Consider the following 22805-nt stretch of genomic DNA (forward strand, 5'->3'; position numbering starts at 1 on the left):
TTACTGTAAACAGCTGGAAACAGAGGTGATGAGAGTGACCCAGAACATTAACACTGATACTAAAAGTGGCTTCAAAACAATGTACTGGACGATGATGAAATAACTAAGGGGAACTGGGAAGTCATCAGTACCCCTTTCACAGCTAACACATTATACCAGTCAACTGATTTGCTGCAACTTTAAGCATTGGTTAAGTGTATGCATCTAAAACAACATGGTTCATTGTTGAAAGAACCCAAAGTCAATGCTTTGTTCACCCAGCCATCCACTCCACCAGTTCCCTTGTGTCTTACTACTTTACTTGTGTTACAACAAAAAGTTACTTGTTTAAAACATTTGAAGAAACAACCAGGGCTGACATTTGTTCCCTGCTCACCAGGCGTTTTGAGCAATACTAGGCTGACACATCCTGGATCTACAGCACATCTGCCATAGAAGCCACTTATCTGTCTGTAACTTTGCGTATTTCCCAAAAGCATATGCCATTCTAAAGCACGTATAAACATAAATTTGGTTTGCTGGTTTATTTACCTTTGACTACATCCCTTCATTTGGGCATTAGTGGACTTAGAGATCAATAAAACTACACCATGAAGGAAATGGCAGTGACAGTCAATATGCATATCATGAATATTGGATGGAGAGAAAACAGAGGGACATTGGATAAACATGAATCTCACACAAATCCACTTGGCACAGACAGTTAATCTGACAAATAGTTGCTGGAAATGAAACACTGATGTAAAAATGTGTTTCTTGGAAGAGCTAAATGTTCAGGCTCTACTTGTAGTCCCCTCATATTTTGCACAAACGGACCCAGTATCTTTGACAAATCCACTCCCCCCCCGTGTAAAACCATGTAATTCTCCGTCTGCCTCATGTCCCGTCCAGCCATGTGACTCATGTTTCTCATGTTTACGCTGTGGTGGTACATCACCTAGTTGTGATGACGAGGATTTTGCTATAAGCCACAGCTGAACATCCTATATCCACCCTGCTGGCACAGTCTCAGTGTTTTCATTCCATATGATAGGAGTCAGACCACATTCCTGTTACAACTTCTCTGCGGCACATAAAAATCTCCTCTCCAAACCGCAGAGCCATGTGTTTTGAATTTTCCCTCTGTTTGTACCCATTTACAGCATCCCTCTCTCTTTCTTTTTTCCTCTACTCCATCTCTCTCTCTCTCTCTCTCACACACAAGCACTGATCGCTTGCTCTTTTCTTATTGATAGGCCCATTTAGTTCTCATGAAAGCATTCCATTTAGGTGCATTTGAGGTTATGGTTGTCAGTGACAACCAGCTGTCAGAGACTGGCAGCCTCTATCAGTGTTGGGGGTTTCCAGAGGAGCGTACAACACACAGAGCAGCTATTGATGGAGCCCACTTTATGGACTCAGACCCACCAAAGGCAGTGGTGTGTAACAAAGACAGTGAAGGGAGTTGGTAGTTTGGTTCTTTGACCCTTTGTGCTTAAATCACGAGGCTGTGATGTTCTTTACTTTGTGAGTTGGGAAGAATTGCCTCGTCTGTTGACTTAGTCTTTAGTTTTTAGTATAGTTTTAGATTAACATACGAAAAGCTAGATGAATTAGTCCTTGTGAAGAAAACAGTTGGTTGAATCGCGATGTAAGAAAAACAACAAAAAATGGAATACAAGCAAGCAAGTGATCCTTTAAAGTTGCACAGTAGAATGTTGCGTCGAACATTTTTTAGTGCAGTTTCTTCAAAAGAACTTTTGCAGGCACCCAAGAAAATCTCAGGAAATCCCAAACCTTACCTACAATCTGACAAATAGTTCCTACTTTTTAATTTTGTTCTGCAGCAGCAGTTCTTGGGGCCAAAAAAGTAAACTGCAGTCTACCGTGTTAAAGCCCAGTGTTTTGTCAACCCATCTGTCCACCCTGACCTCCCTATGCCAAATCATGGTTTTATATCTACGTCATCTTGGCTAGGGTCCTACTTACTACAGTCACTAGAGGGTTTTGTGTCTCAAATGTAAACATACTCTCTTGGGGTGTTTGCTGAAACACTGATGCTGCATCACATGACCAGTAGAGGTAGCTTAGCAACAAAGCTTAATAGTGGGTATTTATAAGCTGCAGCATGAACGGGTCGCCTTTATGTGGGAGGACAGTGTCCTTGCCCTTGTAGTTTCAGTTTTTAGGTTGTTTTCCAGTGTAGAAACTTGTGGGCTGATTTAGGGCGGCATGACATTTTGTACGTTTTCCAGCTGCAAGAAGCTCCTTTGTGGAACCTCTTTCAAGGCGCTTTCAGGGGAGACGAAAGTTCCACCCCCAGGCAGGTGCTTCTAAAAAAAAAAAAAAAAATGCAAGAAACTGCTATGTTGACGCAATGTTGACTGCTAAATTGGGACAAGACATTATTGATTGGTTGAATTTAGAGAGGACCTAAAATCGCTGTCAGCAATGTTCAAGTCACCATATAGGACAAAATAACAACCTTGCATTGTTCTAATCCCTCCATGTACACTACCTTCCAAAAACTGGGGGTCACTTAGAAATGTCCTTATTTTTGAAAGAAAAGCAGTTTTTTTCAATGAAGATTACATTGAATGAATCAGAAATACAGTCTAGACATTGTTACTGTGATAAATTATGATTGCAGCTGGAAATGGCTGATTTTTCATGGAATATCTACATAGAGGTACAGAGGAACATTTCCAGCAACCATCACTCCTGTGTTCTAATGCTACATTGTGTTAGCTAATGGTGTTGAAATGCTAATTGATGATTAGAAAACCCTTGTGCAATTATGTTAGCACATGGATAAAAGTGTGAGTTTTCATGGAAGACATGAACTTGTCTGAGTGACCCCAGGCTTTTGAACAGTAGTGTATATTCAACTGGAGTTGTGTTCACTTACTATGTTCAAGTTGTTGGATCCTGCAAGACAATACAACAAGAATGGTTGAAAAGGCCAATTTTGAGGCTGTTCCTTGGACTTTAACTTCCTGCAGTGGAAAGCTTCCCTTTGATGACCCAGGAACTCTTGATGATTGAATCAGTAGTACCAAATGTGCCATTGGTTAAACTCACAACATGCAGCACAAATGTATTAAAATGACTATTAAATTCCAAGTTTAGTCCCTGTGGTTCAATTGTTCCTGGAAATATTTGTTCAAAAAGGGGGCAACTGAGGACACAGAGGTCATCACCTCTACTTGTTTTTCCCCTTTTTTTCCCCCGTATTCTGGGGTTTTTACAGCAAGGGAGGGGGGTTTACTGTCTGCTTTTCAAAACCAGGCCAATACCTCTCAGAATTATTTCCACATGAAATTATTTAACTCTGAATGATTTACTTCCAGTGGCATCATTTATGCCAAATCAGGAAGAAGTGTGGCTTAGCTTTATCCTTAACTATAACCCTTATGTTTACTTTCCCAATCCCAACCATATACTAACTTTCTCATACCCAAACTGCCCAAACTTACTTAGTCTGTTTAAATTTGACCACTTTCAGACCAACAAATTGCAGAAGGTGCAAAGCTTTAGCATTTCTGCCCCAGAAATACAACCCTGTGTGTGTAGAAAAGACTTTGGAGCAAATGAACTCCCAACAGAGTAAATAAAGTACCAAAATCAAACTATGAAAATTATTAAAATAAATGAAATTGAAAAAGGTATTAATTACTCATACATATGGGTTATATTATTGCTGTGTGTGTAGCTTACTAAGCACAGGTTTCTTCTAGGAGGCATGTGTTAATTGATTTAATTCGTGGTATATTGCTAATTCGATTTTTTTTTTTTAAAAAGTGAAGCAAAGAGGAAAATTAAGTTAACATTTATCTTTAATTGGCAAAAATTTAATCAAACTCTCGGTGATCGTCACTTGTGAAAAAGTCTGTGATTAAATTCGTTTGCTGTATATAAATGACTGCGTTTGGAAATTGTATTTTTGGGAATATCACACACACACACACAGACACACACACACACACACGCACACACACACACACACACACACACACACACACACACACACACACACACACACACACACACACACACACACACACGCACAGACACACACCCTCCTCCCCCTCTGGAAACCTGTTCTGGAGGGAGTGACTTGATCCAGGCGGCGTCCAATTATATGGAAGCAGCACTTATTCCACTTTATTCCAGGCTACAGTTAAGTGGCTTGAAGCCTTCAGAGACACACATGCTTGTAGTATAAAGGCAGAGCAATAGGCAGAGAGACGGCACCCATGTGACATGTGCACGGAAAGCTAAAGACAAAGGTAGAAATATCTACTCCAGCAAGTGAAGCGTCTGGCAGCGTGGAGAGGAGACAGAGGATGCTCCAAACCAAATCCATGAGGGGCTTTTTTTCTCGTCTGGAAATTCACGGCTTCATATAAATGATTCATGAGAGCCTGTTTCTATTTCTAAGGGAGTAATTGCGCTCGCAGTGAGTTTGAGCTGAAGCCGGTCACCAACCCATCTGCAGACAGACGCTAGTAAAGAAGGGACGAGAGCCTGGAGAAAATTGTGAAGTCCATTCAATTTGTGGGAGTTTGATGAGCGTTCTTTTTAACCTGCTCTGGACCTCATCTGTCTCAAGGATCAACTGTTGCTGCAGCCGGAGCGAGAATAGAGACATTCTCCAAGTGTGTCTGGCTTTCATAATGGATGTTTGACCGTCACTTGGTCCTGCATGCAGCCACACAAACGGTGTTGTGCAATTAACATGGAAGAGAGACTGATACTGTTGTTGATGCCTCGGATACACCTTCATCTGTCCTGATGTGATGCCACATTGTTGCGCTAAGGAGAATGATAATATCCCACACCGCTGCCGGCTTTTTCATACTGGTTGCTCATCTCTCTGTGTGAAACAATACAATTCAATTCTTTTTTCTTTGTACAAGAGGCCACTTTCGGCATTTTAACTCACTGGCAGACGTCAAAATTGACAGGCTTTTTGTTATAGTGACCTTGCCCGGTTTTGACATCTATTCAGCGGGAGATCATCATGCTGATGATGATGGAGAACAGCGGCATGGATGCGCATCAGGTTGATATCGATTCGGAATTTGAGCCTCACAGTCGGTCGCGGTCGTGCACCTGGCCGCTGCCGTGTCCAGAAGATTTCCCCGGGGGAGAAGAGGCGAGCCGAGGTCTGGCCCTGGCATCGGTCAAAGTGGAGCAGTACAACGTGCCCGCATGCCGGGCCGAGAGAAAAGGCGGCGCACCGGCGGAGATCAAGCATCCAGCCGGCGCCCCGGCCCCGGTCGTGGCCGCTCCTGCCTGCATGTCCGGGGCTGCGCTCGACGTGGCCGGCCAGCTGCGCAAAGCAAAGTCCTCCCGGCGGAACGCGTGGGGAAACCTGTCGTATGCAGATCTCATCACCCGTGCCATCGAGAGCTCCCCGGAGAAGAGGCTCACCCTGTCCCAGATCTATGACTGGATGGTTCGCTTTGTTCCTTATTTCAAGGATAAAGGCGACAGCAACAGTTCAGCCGGATGGAAGGTAGGCCACATGAAAGAATTTTCTGATACCACCATGGTGAAGATTTTAGTGGAGAAGCTTCCCTATATTTAGCTTCAGTCTCTGCCTGCAGCATAACTCCTTTTCTGCATATTTGAAAGCCACATAATTGACCCCTGGTTCCAGCAATTTATGTCAGTGGCGTGTCCCCATGTCACTCCACAGAGCAGTGCGTGGAAAGGGGCGGTGAGCGTGGCTGGAAAAGGGTTCACTGGGTTCATCGTATTTAGGGATTGTAGCCTATGCATATAGGAGAAGCCACACGGAGCCAAACTCCCCCTCTTCGCTGTTCCTTTTGGATAGGCGCGCTGTGACGCATTCGCGCTGTTTGGTTTCAAGCCCATGTTGCTCTGCGATATCGGGTCACACGGGAGACAGTGTGTGCCTGCGGTCCGATTTTTGGCTCCTCGACTTGAGCGTCACCCATGCAGCCGGTTGGGTGCTCAGGACAAACCGTTTGGAGCCATCTCGCCCCCGCTATCCAATGCTCGTACGCCGAATTACGCACGGGCTGTGCGAAAGCATGGCACAAGGCGAGGGGCTTAAAAGGACAATAACAAGAGATGATGACATTGGGTGTCAGGGCAAACAGATGTAACTACAGATTATCCCTTACATTCAAATTAATATGAGGTTAATCTAATAGATTGGTAGCTGTAATCTACTTAAATTTACCACCCATTCTGTGTTAGGATTAATAGTCTTTTGTTTTCAAACCCTCTGCTGTAGCTTCCCCTCACACTGCTCTTTATGTTTGACACAGTTTAGCTTTTGCATTGTTTTTTTTATTTTTGCCTGCTATAAAGCAAGAAGGAAAGTGTCAAAATCAGGTCTGCAACTTAAAATTGCACTTTGTGTTCCAAACATAAAATGAAATGCTCCATTGTGTATGAACTAGGAAAGGCTAAAGTCTGTCATCAAAGTTACATTTAAACACAAATGATAATCAAGTTTTTAGCAATAAGTAAAGTTTATTTTTAGTAATACACACACACACACACACACACACACACACACACACACACACACACACACACACACACACATACAATACCAGTCAAACGTTTGGACACACCTTCTCATTCAATGCTTTTTATTTATTTGTATTATTTTCTACATTGTAGATTAATACCGAAGATTAACACTTTTTTGTTTACAACATAATTCCATATGCATTCGCTTATAGTTCTGATGTCTTCAGTATTAATCTACAATGTATAAAATAATTAAATAAAAACCATTGAATGAGAAGGTGTGTCCAGACTTTTGACTGGTAGTGTGTATGTATGTATATATATATATGTATATATATATATATATATATATATATATATATATATATATATATATATATATATATATATGTACAGGTCCATACCCAAAATGAATGTGGGAGGTAGCCACATTAACTCCTGTCTTGATTAATTTGATAGCATTGTTTACCATTTACTGGCCCTGGTCTATCAGTAGCTTTGAAAGGAATGATTTAATTGAATAAAAACACTAAAGACACTAAAGATGGCTCAGAAGTGTTAGATATTTTAGTTCCCTAAGTTTGGGAAGGTAGATCTGTTTTAATGTCCTCAATATAGAGTGATTGCTCAGTCCCACAGTTCACGTAGTGCAGGTCAAAAGCATCCCCCTGCCTCATGAATGCACTCTGAACCTTGCACCTCCACTTTTTAACAATGAGCTTTCTGCTCTTAATTTCAAAACCTGAATTGAGATTTCTTTTTCAAACTTTTAAACTCCCACCAATGCCACAGGAAATATCATCCAGTCTGTGACATACACGTACGTGTTTTTACAGGCTGAGCATAACTTCTTGTGGCAACTAGACTGAGCTTCTTGCGTAAAATTGGCAGAGTACCCCTCATGATGATTTCTGATGCTTTTTGAAGTAACATTTTCTTTCCTTTGTGTTGTTGCTTTACTGAGACTACCAGGGGCTACTGTATCAAGCATACAGAAGAACAGGAAACGCGAGTCGCAGTGGGATTTGCAGGCATTTTGCACCATCTGTATGTGACACTGTGTTGGTCTAAAATCCTCTCTCTGTTTCTTTTGTCATGTTATCATATCCTTACAGCATTTTTTGATAAGTGCCACTGTCTCCCTTCTTTTTGTCTCTCTCACATGCACAAGCTTTCTTCAATGCTTCCACTCCTACCCACTTCCAGCTGAACAGTACTGAGAAGCAGATTAATCTTCATCTTCAAATCTTAAAAATTGGATTTAAAGCGGGGGTTTAATTCCCCGGGTCGTGTTTTTCGCTGACCAGGGATACCCAGCTTGATGCTTGGCTAGCTCAGCTTTGCGTGGAGGTTTTGATTGGCCGGTCTGGCAAGGAAGCTGATTGGTGGAGAGAGGCTCCAAGTCTGGGATGAAAAACAACTTGATTCAATCATAATAACACTCTTCAGCAACAACAACAAAAAAGAATGTAAAGAGAGAGCAGAGAGAGACATGTAGGCACATGTTGGACTGTAATAGTTGGCAGTGTCTTTAATGAGATTTGAAACACGGAGGTACAGAAACGCTCATAAAAACACACACACACACACACACACATTTGCGTACAGTATATATACAACCTACACTGTGTTGAATGTTTCTGGTTATATTGAAAAGCACTGATAGGGGTTGGGGGGTGTATGCATGGATGGATGGGATGAGTGGGAGGGAAATAAGATCCAGTCAGAGTCTTGCTATTAAAAGCAGTCTTTAAGAGCTGTTGTGTAATCCTGTCTGAGAGCCGCTGCTCAGTCCAGCCGCTGGGCTCTTTGTCTTCATCTGGGCCAGCAGCTTCTGCAACCCCACAACACCACACACACACACACACACACACAGAAACTGTACATACATACCGTACACACACTTTTGAGGTGTCAGTCACTTGTTTAAGCATTAAGCGCGAAGGCTACGGCAGAGGATTGGATTCCTTTGAGGCATTCACACTCTTGTCTCCAGTGATAATCTATGGATTTCTTTGACTGTGGTCATATATACTGTACACACACACACACACACACACACACACACACACACAAACGGTGTTGCTTAAGTGTGTGGCAGCAGGGTTGCCATGATGACTATGTATGGATTTCTCTGACCATGGTTCAGTAATTGTGGTCAAGTGTTTTGACCATGTTTGTTGTTGCATCTGAGGTGGGAGGCTGTGTTTGGTCGCACAGAGTGAGTTCAGTTCTGTAGGTGGTCACGGTGCTGGCGGTGGAAGGCGGGGGGTTTGCGTTCTCTTTCACACACACACTGTTGTGTTCATTTCACAAGTGGCTCTGCGTGGGAATGGATGTGCTGAGCTGTGGCCTGTCTGCAGGCTGTACTGTACACAGATTCAGCAGCAGGCAGGCAGGTAGGAGCTCTCTGACTCTACCTGAAGGCTTCACGAAGCAGCACGTTAAAGACACATCGTGGGTGTACGACTGTTGTAATCAGACTATGATATAATGACACAAGGAAAACAAGCAGAGATACATGTGAGGATCAATTAGTTCAAAAAACATTAATTCTTGCTGTTTGTCTTGAACTTATGAGACGCTGGTCTCTCTGCTGTCTTCTTTTTACCACTAGAAATGGCTGCAGAGATTCTTGAGCTTTCATTGAATTTGCTTCAGTTTAGTGGAGTCATATTTGTCCATCTATGTGACTGCACATGAATGCACCGTTCTGGCAGAGTTATGGATCAGTTTGCACTTACAGCTTTACTTCCACACAGGCCACTGACACAATATTATATATTCTCAGGGTGCTCTGGTGATATACACTACTGTTCAAAACTTTGGAGTCGCCCAGACAATTTCATGTTTTCCATGAAAACTCACACTTTAATACATGTGCTAAGATAATTGCACAAGGATTTTCTAATCTATTAGCCTTACAGCACCATTAGCTAACACAATGTAGCATTAGAACACAGGAGTGATGGTTGCTGGAAATGTTCCTCTGTACCCATATGTAGATATTCCATCAAAAATCGGCCGTTTCCAGCTAGAATAGTCATTTACCACATTAACAATGTTTAGACGTCATTTCTGATTAATTAAATGTTATCTTTATTAAAAAAAAATGCTTTTCTTTCAAGTATAAGGACATTTCTAAGTGACCCTAAACTTTCGAACGGTAGTGTAGGGGTGATGGTCCAACCATGAACCGTAACACCCCTGCTTTGGGTCCGGCTAGGGACCTTGTTTTAAGTATCCTTCCCCATCTTTCTTGTCTTATTTTTTCAGACAAAAATAAGGTTTGCAAACCTTTCCCTGACCTGCACCCGATAGGTACTAACAAGTGTGGAGTTTTCTCTCAGTTTTTTTAAACATTGATGCATAAACTGAGGTGTGTGGTTGGACTTCTTTAACGGTCATAATCGCAAAAGGAAAAAGGAGCCAGAGTTTGTTAACAATGGCACACTTCCATCAAGCGTCCCCGTAAGCCCGGAGAGTGAAACAGACTGCACAATAACATCGATCCTAAACTTGCTCACAGATATGGAATACAGTCCTTTTTAATGTGCATGTGCTTTTCCTGCTACGACAAGCTAAAATGTCTGCTGTGAAAAAGGTCTGCTGGCTTTAATAACTCAAAATTCATTTATTAAGAGTGCGAATCTGTCTTCCTCTATGTCTGCCAAATATCTGAGTTCATGAATGCCATGTGTTTTATTAGTCCAGGAAAGTAATGGTGGGTCTTGGAAGGACGACCGGTGGTGGTGGTGGGGTTTCAGGTTTGGGTCTTAAATTTACTGTACCAGGCAGGTTTAGTGCAATTGAATAAGAAATGGGTTGGAGGTCTCAGTGTGAAGTCAGTGTAGAAGAGTAGCAAGAATACACGATGGTAGCTGGCCATCATTGGTATCAGCTGATAAATATAAGGAAATACCAGCATCAGTCCAAAATAAACATGAAAAGTAGATAACTTGTAGTATGTCAGGCTAAAAGTTGACAGTTTTGTTTGACACTATTATATAAGAATAAATATCTGTACCCCTATGCAGATATTCCATTAAAATCAGCCATTTCCAGCTAGAATAGTCAATTACCACATTACCAATGTCTAGACTGTATTTCTGATTGATTTAATGCTATATTCATTTAAAAAAAAAAGATTTTCTTTCAAAAATAAGGACATATCTAAGTCACCCCAAACCTTTGAATGCTATTGTAGGTGTTAAAAATATGTCCAGATTTAATTTTTGCCAATCACCTAAAATGTCTTTGAAAATATTTGCATATTGGATACCAGCAAAATACATATATAGACAGGTAAATGCATCACAAGTAAGCTCTCACTGAAGTTCATTACAGCACTTCTCCCATGAATTCTAGACCTCTAAATATGACACACTCCAATGCAACAACATTTCTAATCATGACTTCAGCGCTTAAACAGATATAATCCAACGCCTCTACAACAGTGCCACAAACAGAACATTATAGACGTCATTAAAGAAGGCTTCGCTGTACTCCAAAACATTTGGATTGTATTTAATTGAACTGTAGATTGTGTACATAATAAAGTAGTTACTGAGTATATAAACGTAAATTAAATATCAATCATCCATAAGGACCAAAGTGACAAAAAGAATATTACAAAAAGGTTAGGGTTAGGCAACAATTAACTTTAAGGCTTGTCCAGCTGAACCTCCAGTAACACAGATGATGATCTACAGACACTCCAGAGCATAAATATTTCAATCATTTACTACAGGTGGAGCTTATTTTTGATGTTTTTTCTCACACAGATGTATGTTATAGAGACAGAGTAAATTAGTTTTGCCATATATATCATGGGAAACAGCTCTGATTACAATATAAATAACATTTATGTCAACCGTAGAAATAGTCAAAATGACTTTAGTTTACCTTCTATATCCCTTATTACTGAGAGCAAAAGTGTATCTTTACATCTAATATGCTCCTAATATCCGTGTAATGCATCACAATGCACTTCACGTAAAGTATTACCGCCCACGCTGATGGCCATCACCTTGCTCTGCTGAGATTCCACTTGTGGGAGATAGAGAAGGATAATAAGGTGCACAGCACACAGAGAGAGACAGAGAGAGAGCGGGGAGGCGGGGGGAGGCAAAGAAACATTTTAAAGAACAAGGTATTATTTGTCCTGCCAATAAAACCTTTTTTGAATTGGATTGCGAATTGAGTGGGAGAGGAAGAGAGAGGCGGAAAGAGAAAAGATAGAGCGAGTGCGCGAGTGGTGGCGGTGGCCCCTGCTGCTGAGCACATTGATAGCAGTCTTAATGCCTGTGATGCTCCAGTGCCAGCCCAGACAGAGGGGAATTGGTTGGAGATGGTGGAACAGGCTTAGAGGGTTCCCTGTGCCAGCCGGCCTGGCGCTGGCTCAACAGAAAGCCCTCTGCACCGCTACACAGTTATTGTTATTATCACAAAGGCACAGCAGAAGGAGAGGCAGCTCTTGAGTTGGCGGGCTTGGCGCTGGGTTAACTGGGGGCGGGGAATGGGAAGAGGAATTTGGAAGGCAAAGGGGGCTGGTTGTTGAATCTGAGACTATGGTAAAACTCATCTGATCAGTTCGTGAATGGAGAGAAAACAGTTGGGAAGAGTCGTTGAGGACTTGAATGGAAAGGAGGCCATGCAGAGACGGACAGATTTTGATCCGAAGGGATCAGTTGCCTCGTCAGTTGGTGCTGAGCTACAAAAGGCATCTGAATAGATATCACTTCAATCTGGAGAAGGGCTGGGAAGTAAACAAGGGATGCACCGGCAGTGGAGGCGGGGTGTTCACTGCTTAAAATGAGTCATAGTGGTTGGAATAGAACATAATATTCTCGCCCTCAGCCCTCACACTTCAATCATTTGGAATAAATCAGCTGGAATAAAACGTTGAGAAACACTCTACAGACGGAAATTCCAGAGAGAAAACCGAGTCCAGACACAGAACAGTCAGTGAGGCAGGCGGATCTTGGGAATCGTGCCTGGTGGTGTGTCGTAAAATGTCGGCCCAGCACACATTCTCTCCGTGTTGTCTACCAGACCTCAGGGCTTCAAAATGTCCTGGTGTCTGGCTCGGACGATGAGCAGAGCGGTAGTCAAAAAACATTCAGTCCTCTGTCCTCACTGTCAGACTGTGACTCAGGAACAGGTCAGCACTGAGTGTTGATGCATTGCTAACAAGCACCTAAAGGACCACACCAGAGGGTTGTTACATGCTTTATTTCACTTTCGACAAATCACATCCATTGTACTTTACATCGCAAATAAGTATTTTGCAAACCATTTCATCATCTTCTGCCCGAGGTAGCCACAGACAAATATTACCTCCCTAACAAGTCATGTATTATCAGCATTTTTCTGACCATTTTTATATGTTTGCTATGCAGTGTTTGATTGTTTTTGTTTGTGTAGTTGTTCAGCTTCATGGAGAGCCATTGGTTTCCACTCATATCCTGACATGACACTCAATCATATTTTATTGCAGAAACCTCATCCTATGTTTTCAAAGTATAGTGGAATTTAGATTTGCTATTTCACATGGATTTAAGGCAGTTACCTTTTTTTAAAGTCAGCAGCTATCCTAGTTTTATCTCAGATTTTAGCCTCTGTAGTGTTCTGGACATTGGTTCTTTGCTGTTTTTGTGTCATTATTATCTAGTCATTGTGACCGCTAGTTTACTTAGTCTTCCACGAGAGCAGTTGCTTAGTTGTTTTAAGGTTTGACCTCGAAACACTACAATTGGAAGTGTGATGTGAAGTATACATCGTATAGTATTAAGAAGCAAGCACTGGTACAGTGAAAGCACGCAAGCAAGGAGTAGGTTATAGTAAATGACTGAATTTCTCATATTTTTAAACAGTTAACTTCAGAAACTGAGATGTAGCAACAAAGCATTTTTATCATGCTTGATTTTGTACTTTGAGATTACCATGAAGTAAAACATTACACAGGGACCTACTGTGCAGTCACTCATCCTAACAATCCCAGTCCATCAATTCACAGCAGCATCAAACTGATTATAATCCCTCTGGAATCAGAGAGAAAATGTTATAATGTAATCATGCATCTGAAATTGCACTAAATTTTAATGTGATTAATGACAGAGTTGCCTCATAAAGTATTCACCCTCCAACTTTCTGCATATTGTACTCATTATACTATGCACCAATTTTAATAAATCATTATGCACTCACGGTGTGTTTATAATGGGCTTTTGATGCCTTATAATGCCTTATGAGGACCACTTCAAGAAATGTGTTGCCCTTATTTTTACTGCAAATGGGATTAGTTTTTGAGTTCCTGCACATGCTAAAATGGGTCTGATAGAGGTTTGTATGGATCTGAAGATTCAGTGTGTATGTGTGTGTGCATCTGCTCTTGTTGTTGTGTAGCTGGGCCTGATGGGAGTCCAGGTCCGGGGGGTACAGCTCTAGTTAATAATTCAGATGAGGCTCATTATCAAGGCAGCGCAGATCTCTCTCTGATTCCACCTTAATTGCAGGCAGGATGTGCCTCTCAGACACTCTCAAAGTCACTCCCCCTCCTGTCTGCAGCTGCAAATGACTACCACACACACACACACACACACACACACACACACACACACACACACACACACACACACACACACACACACACACACACACACACACACAATCACACACACACACTTCCACTGGTTCTCTTCCAGACCTCACCTCTTCACAGCAGGTCCCCTCGCTCAGAACAGGCCTGGATCTTTACATGAGCACATGGATGGACATTTGGAGATGAGTAGATAAGTCCCACTCAGAGCTTTTGTCTATCACAGAGTATCAACTCCGAGGACAGGCATGTGCTCCTATTATGAGTCACTTACATTTTTAATCAGATCTTCATGAGGGCTTTCTCCTGTTGGAGGGCTCAGCAAACTAAGATTGATGGGAGGTAATCAGTCAGAGGACAGCCGCCCTGTGATTAATGCTGCTGGAGAGTGAAGCTCTCAGCACCATGCTGGATGACCTGGATCATGGCTTTTCAACTCCAAATTTTCTGAAGAGCTGAAGTGTAGAGGGCATGTACAAACAGGGGAACTGCTGCTGTTTGACAAGTTAGACGTATGTTGCATTTTAATAATAGACTGGTCTTTCACAGTGAAATTAGCGTTCAGAGACTACCCACAAGTGATTATACCAGATGTCAGAATTAAATGCACGAATACAGAAAAATCTTATGATCGTAACGCTTGTTCATGGGAAGTAAGTGTTGAGATGTGGTCACCCTTGACCTAGTGTTTGGAGAGCACTAGCATACATCTCTGACTTACTTTGAATGAGGTGAAGAAAATCTACTTCTGATCCCTACTAAAGTGAGATACACACCCGGTTTGCCAGGGTTAGAGCTTTGTTTCATGGGGAAAAATGTCCGAAATGAGCTCACTGGACCTTATCCTTGTCCAAAGAACCACCAGTAACAAAGGATTCCTCTTTAAGTAGTGACCTACAAACTATTGAGGATAACTTGTTGCATTTGTTTTCTCATAATAAGACCCCCGTATTATGAACTGGAGAAATTAAATTGCTACATGGTTCAGACCTTTTTGTTACAGCCATGTATAAAAATTCTGCCTTTCATTCAGAACAAACACTTGTTTGGCAAAGGAATTATTGAATGACCATGAATTTGGACTCGCTAGCTTATGGAGGTGACACTGTAATTTGCAGCTATGCCGTGAGCTAAATACTAGCATCACCATGCTAACATGCTTACAATGGCAAAGCTAGCATATTTTTTTATGTTCAGCAGGTGTAATACTGACCAATTTCATTCTTTTACTTTGGTCTGTTGTTAACTATCCAATAGAGAGCATTCATTGTGACAGCGCCTTCTAGTGGTTGTAGTAATCATGATGGTAGCAAAGTAGGGAGTGAGGTTTTGCAATATAGTTGTCAGGCCACAGAGTGTTTTTCATGGAGAAGATTGGCGTGGATGGATGGGTTGATATAGCAACAGACATCTCCTGTTACAAATGTTATTTTTAACTATTAACCATTACATAACATTATCTATAGGTTTATTATTGTTTGATGTCTGATCAGTGGTTATAACTGAAGCCCTGATCTTTCCTTAAACTCTACGAAATAATTTTTCAACCTAAAAATTATCAAGTAGATATTTGCATTTCTTTGACGCAGATTTAGAAGTTAGGGACAGACGACATATGTGGTTGTTCAGGGTGGAGACATGTTGGTGTAGTGATAACTGGTGGTGGGATGCGATTAAAAAATTAATCTAATTAGAGGCTTTGGAATCAATTAATCTTGATTAATCACATCTTTGTCAAATGGCAATATTTGACACAATAAGCAAAGTTTTTCAATTCAAATATATTTTGGTCGACGACTGAATCAATGAATAGACATACACATGAACTCAAACAAAAATGTTTATGTTTCATTTGTATTTATCTGTGCATTTTTCATTTATCTACTACAGTCACAGATTACTGCAAACTCAAAGTGCAATTATAGCGATTATATTCAACATTTTAAAACTTTTTGAAAATTCAAACACGTCTAAAGTGGTCAATTATGGGATGACTACACTGTTTGCCGGTACCAGGACTGTTGTAGCTAACATTAGCTCTGGTGCTAACAACAACATGTTTTGCATTGAGGTCATACCGTCGACTTGAAGTGCTGCGGTGAAAAGAAAACTCCTTGTTACACAATTTGCACACAACCACGCTTTTATCCAAGCTGCCATTTGGGAAGATTTTTAAAAGAAAACTTTCCACCCAACAAACTCACTGCGTTCTTGTCTTCCTTCACTATTCACCAAACTTTCTCTGACATCACTCATGTGCATCTTCTTCATGGCAGACAAACAGACTATAGGTGCAATAGCGCCACCTACCGGGCTGGACTGTGTGCATCAGCTTTACCGGTGTGCCCAAAATTAGGGAACTGAGAAAGGTGCGATTAAATGCATTTTTTTAACACGTTTTTTCTGTAAATAATTAATTGCAATTAACGCGTTAAAGTCCCTAGTGATAACACAAAGCAATCAAATGTTGTATGTCAATATTTAGACTTGACCACTTGTAACAGCGTAGCATCATGTATACTCTTTTTTTTATCACAAAGAAAAAAATCTCAGATATTAATTTTGATTAAATCCACAAATTTCTGATAAAAAGAACTTGGAAAAAATAAGCTGACAATAACTGACAGAAAAGTTGCATGCAACAGGCTAGGCTGTGATTGTTAGTCTATCTTTTTTCTGCTTCTTCTACATTCTGCTTTACTCTCTTCCCCTCCCTTTACCTTCTTAAACACTCTCATATTATTACACACACATGCACTGGAGAATGCAGGTCCTCTTATGGCTGTCAGTAATCTGCAACTGAAACCAAACCTGCATCTGCATCCAGACTATAATTTTAAAGTAATGCATAGCAACATGTCATGGTGGAAGTTCAAGAGGATCATAGACATAGTATTGATTTCATGTTCCTCTAATATTTCTATGATCCTCCAGTAGTTTCTGAGCTGCTGAAAACACACCGCAGACCAACCCACTACTGTTGCCAAATCTATTAGGGGAAACATGCCGAGTCCACAGGTACAGCCTTTCCTGTAGATGTTTGGTGTAACCTGGGAATGGAGCAGGTGTGACTGAGGAAATTAACCTGCACTGACCGCACTGCACTCAGCTGCTGCAGTTAGGCTACATGGGCTAATTCAAGGTCATGTAACTTAAAATGGCCCTGCTTGTTGCGATAGTGTGAGAAACATGAGAAGACGCTGCTTGAATTAAGTCAGTCCACTAAAGATTCAAGGTCTGTTTCCTCACTGGCTACCTTAAAACCCAATTATTAAAAGATAATTTTAGTCTTAAAAGGAGAAAGATAAGTAGATAAAATAGAATTGCAGAAATAAATGTTATCGTTATGGTTAAGATGTCCTGCAATAACAAAAAATGGTACTTTAGTATATTTGTTGTTGTTGTTGTGTCTCAGATTCTAAAAAGTCAAAGAATATGGATTCTGGCTTTTAGATTTGTGAGTTTTTTGTTGTAAATTTATAACTTTTGTCTAAAAAAAATAGATTTTTAAAAAATTGGAATATGACTTTCTCCCTTAGCTGAAAAAAAAAACCAACTGAAAAATAAAATAAAAAAATGGCCCTTATATGCCCTCTTACATGCGAGATACAAGGTAGAGGTTGCGGTGTTAGACAGTGGTATCAGTTCAGAAATGCATTTGTATAGTGACAGATGCTAAAATGGTTGATTTTTGTTTTTTTGTTTTTTTTGGTAGGAAAACTAATGGCTGCAGTGGTTAAAGAACAACAGAGCATATTAGTAAAAAGCCACACTCCATCATTTTACGGTACTATCAATCACCCTTAATGCGTATTGTTCTCAGTGTAGTTCACTCATGTTGAGGTGATGTTCAGCATCAATCAAGTCACATTCATTTGCTGGCAATTGAATCCATTTTCATTAAAGATGTCTGTTATTGCACTTTGATCACAACTGATAAAAGCCTGTTGAAAATTAAAGCCATTAGTGTCTTAAGAGCAGGATCATTTGCTGTGTTTTAACAGAATTATTTGCCTATTGTCTTTGTGAAATGTCTGTTAAAGCGGTTTCTACACCCGGGAAGGTGTCTGTTAACAATGTCAAGCAAAGCCTGGATGCAGGAAAAAAAACAAAAAAAAAAAACAACATGCTTACTGTCTGTTGTCAGCACAAAGACGGGTCAGGGAAGAGTATTTTCACTAATGAATATTCATCAGTCCAACGACATATTTGGACAAATTACAATAAAAGCCTTTCAAGCTGGAGCTGAGTAGGAATAATTTACAACCTAGTCATTTTGGAGATTATTAATCAAACATCATTAAATTGCTTTAAATCAGGGCTAAGCAGATTTACATTATGGTATGTACAGACCGCACAGTGTGTGTGTGTGTGCGTGTGTGTGTGTGTGCGTGTGTGTGTGTGTGTGTGTGTGTGTGTGAGAGAGTGTGATGGCTTGCTGCTGATGGCGGTCCAGGAGGCAGACAGAGGTTAGCAGCGTAAGACGGCCTCTCAGTGGATTTCTGTGTCAGTTTGATGAAAATAGGTCAGGATTCAGAGCTCGCCGTTTAGCATTCTGCTCATGTGATGACTGACGCTGCGCCTGACGACAGCTAGCCTCGAATGAACTCCAGACTCTTCTGTCTCTCCCTTTGCATCCCCCCCACCCACCTATTTCTTCTCTGTCTTCCTCCCTCCCCTGTTCCTCTGTAATCTAAACTCTGTCCTGTCATCCTCTGTCTCTCTGCCGTGGTTTCCATCACTTCGAGCTCACGTAAAGAAATTCAAATCTGTGGGCCGTAGATTAAAAGTCAGCTCCGCCACAGAAATTGCACTCAAATCCACAGTAGGCTGCATATGGTGGAATTTATTTGATTTAAATGTACTTTTGAGTATTGTAGCTCTGCTTTCGAGAGAGAAAATAGATGTGCTGCAAAGTTTTATGAGGATAATATTTCAGCCGTGGCCAGCGATGACCTAGCTTAGCATAAGGTATACTGTATGTTTGGTCACCACTATGTTTGGCTTGATTTATTGTTCTCCTTCAGAGCCGACATTCATCTCTCATGACTGCTATGCTTGAAAAAGTACTCTCCTAAAGGTGAATTCACTTACAGATGAGCCAGTTCAATGTCTGACTACATCTAAGTCTTTGCAATTGAGTCATAGCAACCACCTCTGGCACATGGAGCACTGGCTGTACACGAATAATTGATAAAAGTAAAGCTAACAGTGAAGGAGAGATAAATTAAAACATGGCGGCGAGTCAATTCTGTTAAGTGAATCTTCTGATAAGGTTGATTTGTGTCCAATTAGATTAACTAGACAGAAAAAGATTTGTTTCATAGCCTTCAAAACATTGTCTTGTTCTCTGGGACGGGTTGGCTCCGCTAACTGGCTATTAGCCAGCAACTAATTTAGCAAAACAACTTGTGAACGTGTGGCTTGTATCTGCCTTGCTAACACTAATTTTTACTCTGCTAGCATCAGGGCTTAAGCATGGAGGTGTTTATCAGAGTGTGCATCCAACATGACAGCTAGATAGCACCAGGTACTAGCCAAATTGGCTTAAAATTTAATATGGCTATGTACAGTTCGAATGATTTCAGTTAGCCACTGAGTCCTGCCAATACTAGGCCGAGGAAGACTAGAATGACATTTACTGAGCGCATTTATGTTACCCACACCACACATTCTTTTAGCCTTTTTTAGTGTCATCTCACCTCAATTTTTGTTTCAAAGATATCCCATAATTTCACATGCATTGTCTGTTGCAGTGAACTATGATTCAAGCAACATTTGAGACCAGTGCTGCACAAAAGTAATCAGCCAACTTAATAAAAAAACCAAAAAAAACAGATACCGTCCAATGGCTAAAAGGATTGTCTTTATTTAAAAATTCAAGGCATGGCATTTAAGAGTTGGGATTAATTTATGCCAAAACCTGCAGAGCACATTCAAGCCCCTAAGAGATTTTTATTTCAATAATACTATTGTTTCCTTTCCTTTGGTGTCACCCTCGGGAAAAACTTTGTTAGCATCATCAAAATAAAAAAAAAAATCATCAAGTCGTAACAGTATTGTTGGAACTGTCCAGCACTTTCGAATTTCAGATTTTAATAAGCATTTAAGTCTCGAAGGGCCATGGGAATGACTTTATAGTTTCTCTGATGTTAACACATTCCATTAATAAATGAGGAAAATCTGATTTCAACAAGGCAGTCGTGGCTGAATGCAGTTGTAGTTATTAAGTAATCGCATGTATCAGCAATGAAAAAACTACTTCCAATAACCAAGAACCCCAGGGGCCCCTGAAGTCTCAGGTTCACTGCATGTTAGTTGGTATTCTGTGATTTGATTCATCGAGATTTGTTGGAGAATCTTCGTCAGTGATGTATAATATCAACTAAAGTGAGTTGTGCAGTGTTAGCTAAATTTGAGGCCCCGTTTTAGTGGGACCTCGTGTTAAAGTCCAGTCATAAGCTATTGTTTATGTTTGTTTTATATTTTTTATGTAGTCCATATTCTAAAACTGGCTCAAGCTAGGGGTGCTGGATCACTGAGGCCCCCAAAAGGCCCAGATTCACTGGGTGAGTTTTGGAAATGTACATAAGAAAAATGAACCAAAATCAACAAAATCGGGTCCAGAATTTGTGGCTCTGGTCAGTACAGGAGTCCTGTGATCACATGGTACATGTTCCTAAATAAAATGGCATTTTACTAAATTATCATGATAAGGGCACAGCAAAAGTTGTTCCCTAGAGGCCCCCTGACAGGTTTATCTAACACATCTGGCTCAGTGAGGTCACTGTGGCTCAAAAGCCACATACATACAATACAGAGTATCCTTAGTAGAGGTGTCTTAGGTTGTTTTCAATGTTTGCACAACTGGACACATGTCCATTATGTTTATTTTCTGCAAAGACTTATTTGTCTACGATCTGTTTCCTCCTTTGTCAGCCTCCACCTTGTGAAGAGTTAGATTGCGCCTCACTACCTGATTTGTTGGCCCTCTGAAAGTCTGACTTCATCAAATCCTTGATACCTCTAGTCATATATACTGTCTTTGATGAGTGCCACCGAAGTCGATGTGCGGATTTAATAGCAGCATTAATCTGCCTGTTTAATGGTGTTGTTGAGTGGAAGGTGGTCACCGCAAGACGCTGCACTAAAAGATGAGTTATGGCCCCAGCCGGTGAACGATGAAAGGGCAAAATGCAAAACAGTGGATATGTGGAGGAGAGTGGCGGAATTAAACAAGGTCTTGCTATACACAGTACAGGAGAGAGGGAGGATGGATAGTTAGTGAACATGATGTGAAATAAAAACATTTTAGACTGTGCTGCCAGAGCTTGCAGCAGGTTGTTCCCTGGTTGCTAGGTGTGGTTTAACACGTGTGAAGTGATAGGTATTTGTTAACACGATTTGTGTTTTTGCTGATTTATGGAGGATTCATACTAATTGATTCTCAGTTAACATTTTACACGTAAACTCACATTTCCTATTCTTTTGTTACCTTGGTAATTGTTCACTAATTTCCTACACCTTTCTTCAGGTGTTTTTCTAAAGCACTCACATTGTGACTGACTGTCCTTTGAAATGAGGCTCAGTAAAAACTTTGTACAACGTTTAAATGTCTGGGATTCTGAATAAGGTTATGCCAGTGTAAAGTTACATCAGTATGCCTGCTTGATGGTAAAAGGCTTTTCTCATGTTCTGGGCCAACAATATTGTCCACCTGTGGATATAACAGGAACAGGATATATGTTATCATTGAAATATAGTCACTCAAGTTGAACATCAGTGATTATATACACTACTGTTCAAATGTTTGGGATCACCCAGACAATTTTGTGTTTTCCATGAAAACTCACACTTTTATTCATGTGCTAAGATAATTAGCCTTTCAACACCATTAGCTAACACAATGTAGCATTAGAACACAGGAGTGATGGTTGCTGGAAATGTTCCTCTGTACCCCTATGTAGATATTCCATTAAAAAGCAGCCTTTTCTAGTTAGAATAGTCATTTACCACATTAACAATGTCTAGACTGGATTTCTGATTCATTTAATGTTAACTTCATTTAAAAAAAATGCTTTTCTTTCAAAAATAACGATATTTCTAAGTGACCCCAAACAAACGGTATAGTTCTTAAGTACTGGTGGTTTTCTTTGTCTTACTTCCATTGAATTCTATATTTTACTTCTGCTTTGTACATTTAAGAGAGAAATACTCCAAATCCATAGCACTGTACTGGTAACAGAAACTATGTAAAACTGTTAAAACTGTCTGTTGAAAAATAGATAACTAACCCTTTCATGAAGTAGTGATACCGTAATAAAGGGTGTTTAGGTTAATAACTTGGTTAAGTTTAAGACAAGATCATGGTTTAGGTTGAAATAAGAACTTCATAAAGTTTGGGGAGTTTTGTTGCCATGGTTGCAATATAAATATATGGTTAAAGGCTGTTGAACAGTCATATTTCACTGTTTGAAACAGAAAACAAACAATAGTCTCTCATCTTTAAGTCCAGTGTTCTGTTGACCTATCCATTCACCCTGACCTCCTCCCTTTGTAGACATAGGGTTCTAAACAAACCTGTTCCTTTGTTCCAACATTACTATAGAAAAGCAATACTGTTTTAAACATTGATGCCATCTCACACCACTGCTAGAAGTCACTTAACAGCAACCTATGTGATCATTTATGGCAAGATTTTTTTTCTATATAT

The 22805-nt window shown here is 40.5% G+C and overlaps 1 protein-coding gene across 1 annotated transcript in view; it reads left to right on the forward strand.

The window, feature by feature from the left end:
- Positions 1-4162: 4162 nt before the first annotated feature.
- Positions 4163-22805, forward strand: part of foxo6b (forkhead box O6 b) — a 50644-nt gene continuing 32001 nt past the window's right edge. Inside the window, exon 1 of the mRNA XM_023265514.3 lies at positions 4163-5500. Within this exon, the coding sequence (XP_023121282.1) occupies positions 5003-5500 (498 nt within the window). The 5' untranslated portion in view covers positions 4163-5002. The remainder of the gene's footprint in view (positions 5501-22805) is intronic.

Source organism: Amphiprion ocellaris, chromosome 15 (assembly GCF_022539595.1).
Source record: "Amphiprion ocellaris isolate individual 3 ecotype Okinawa chromosome 15, ASM2253959v1, whole genome shotgun sequence".
NCBI classification, from domain to species: Eukaryota; Metazoa; Chordata; class Actinopteri; family Pomacentridae; genus Amphiprion; species Amphiprion ocellaris.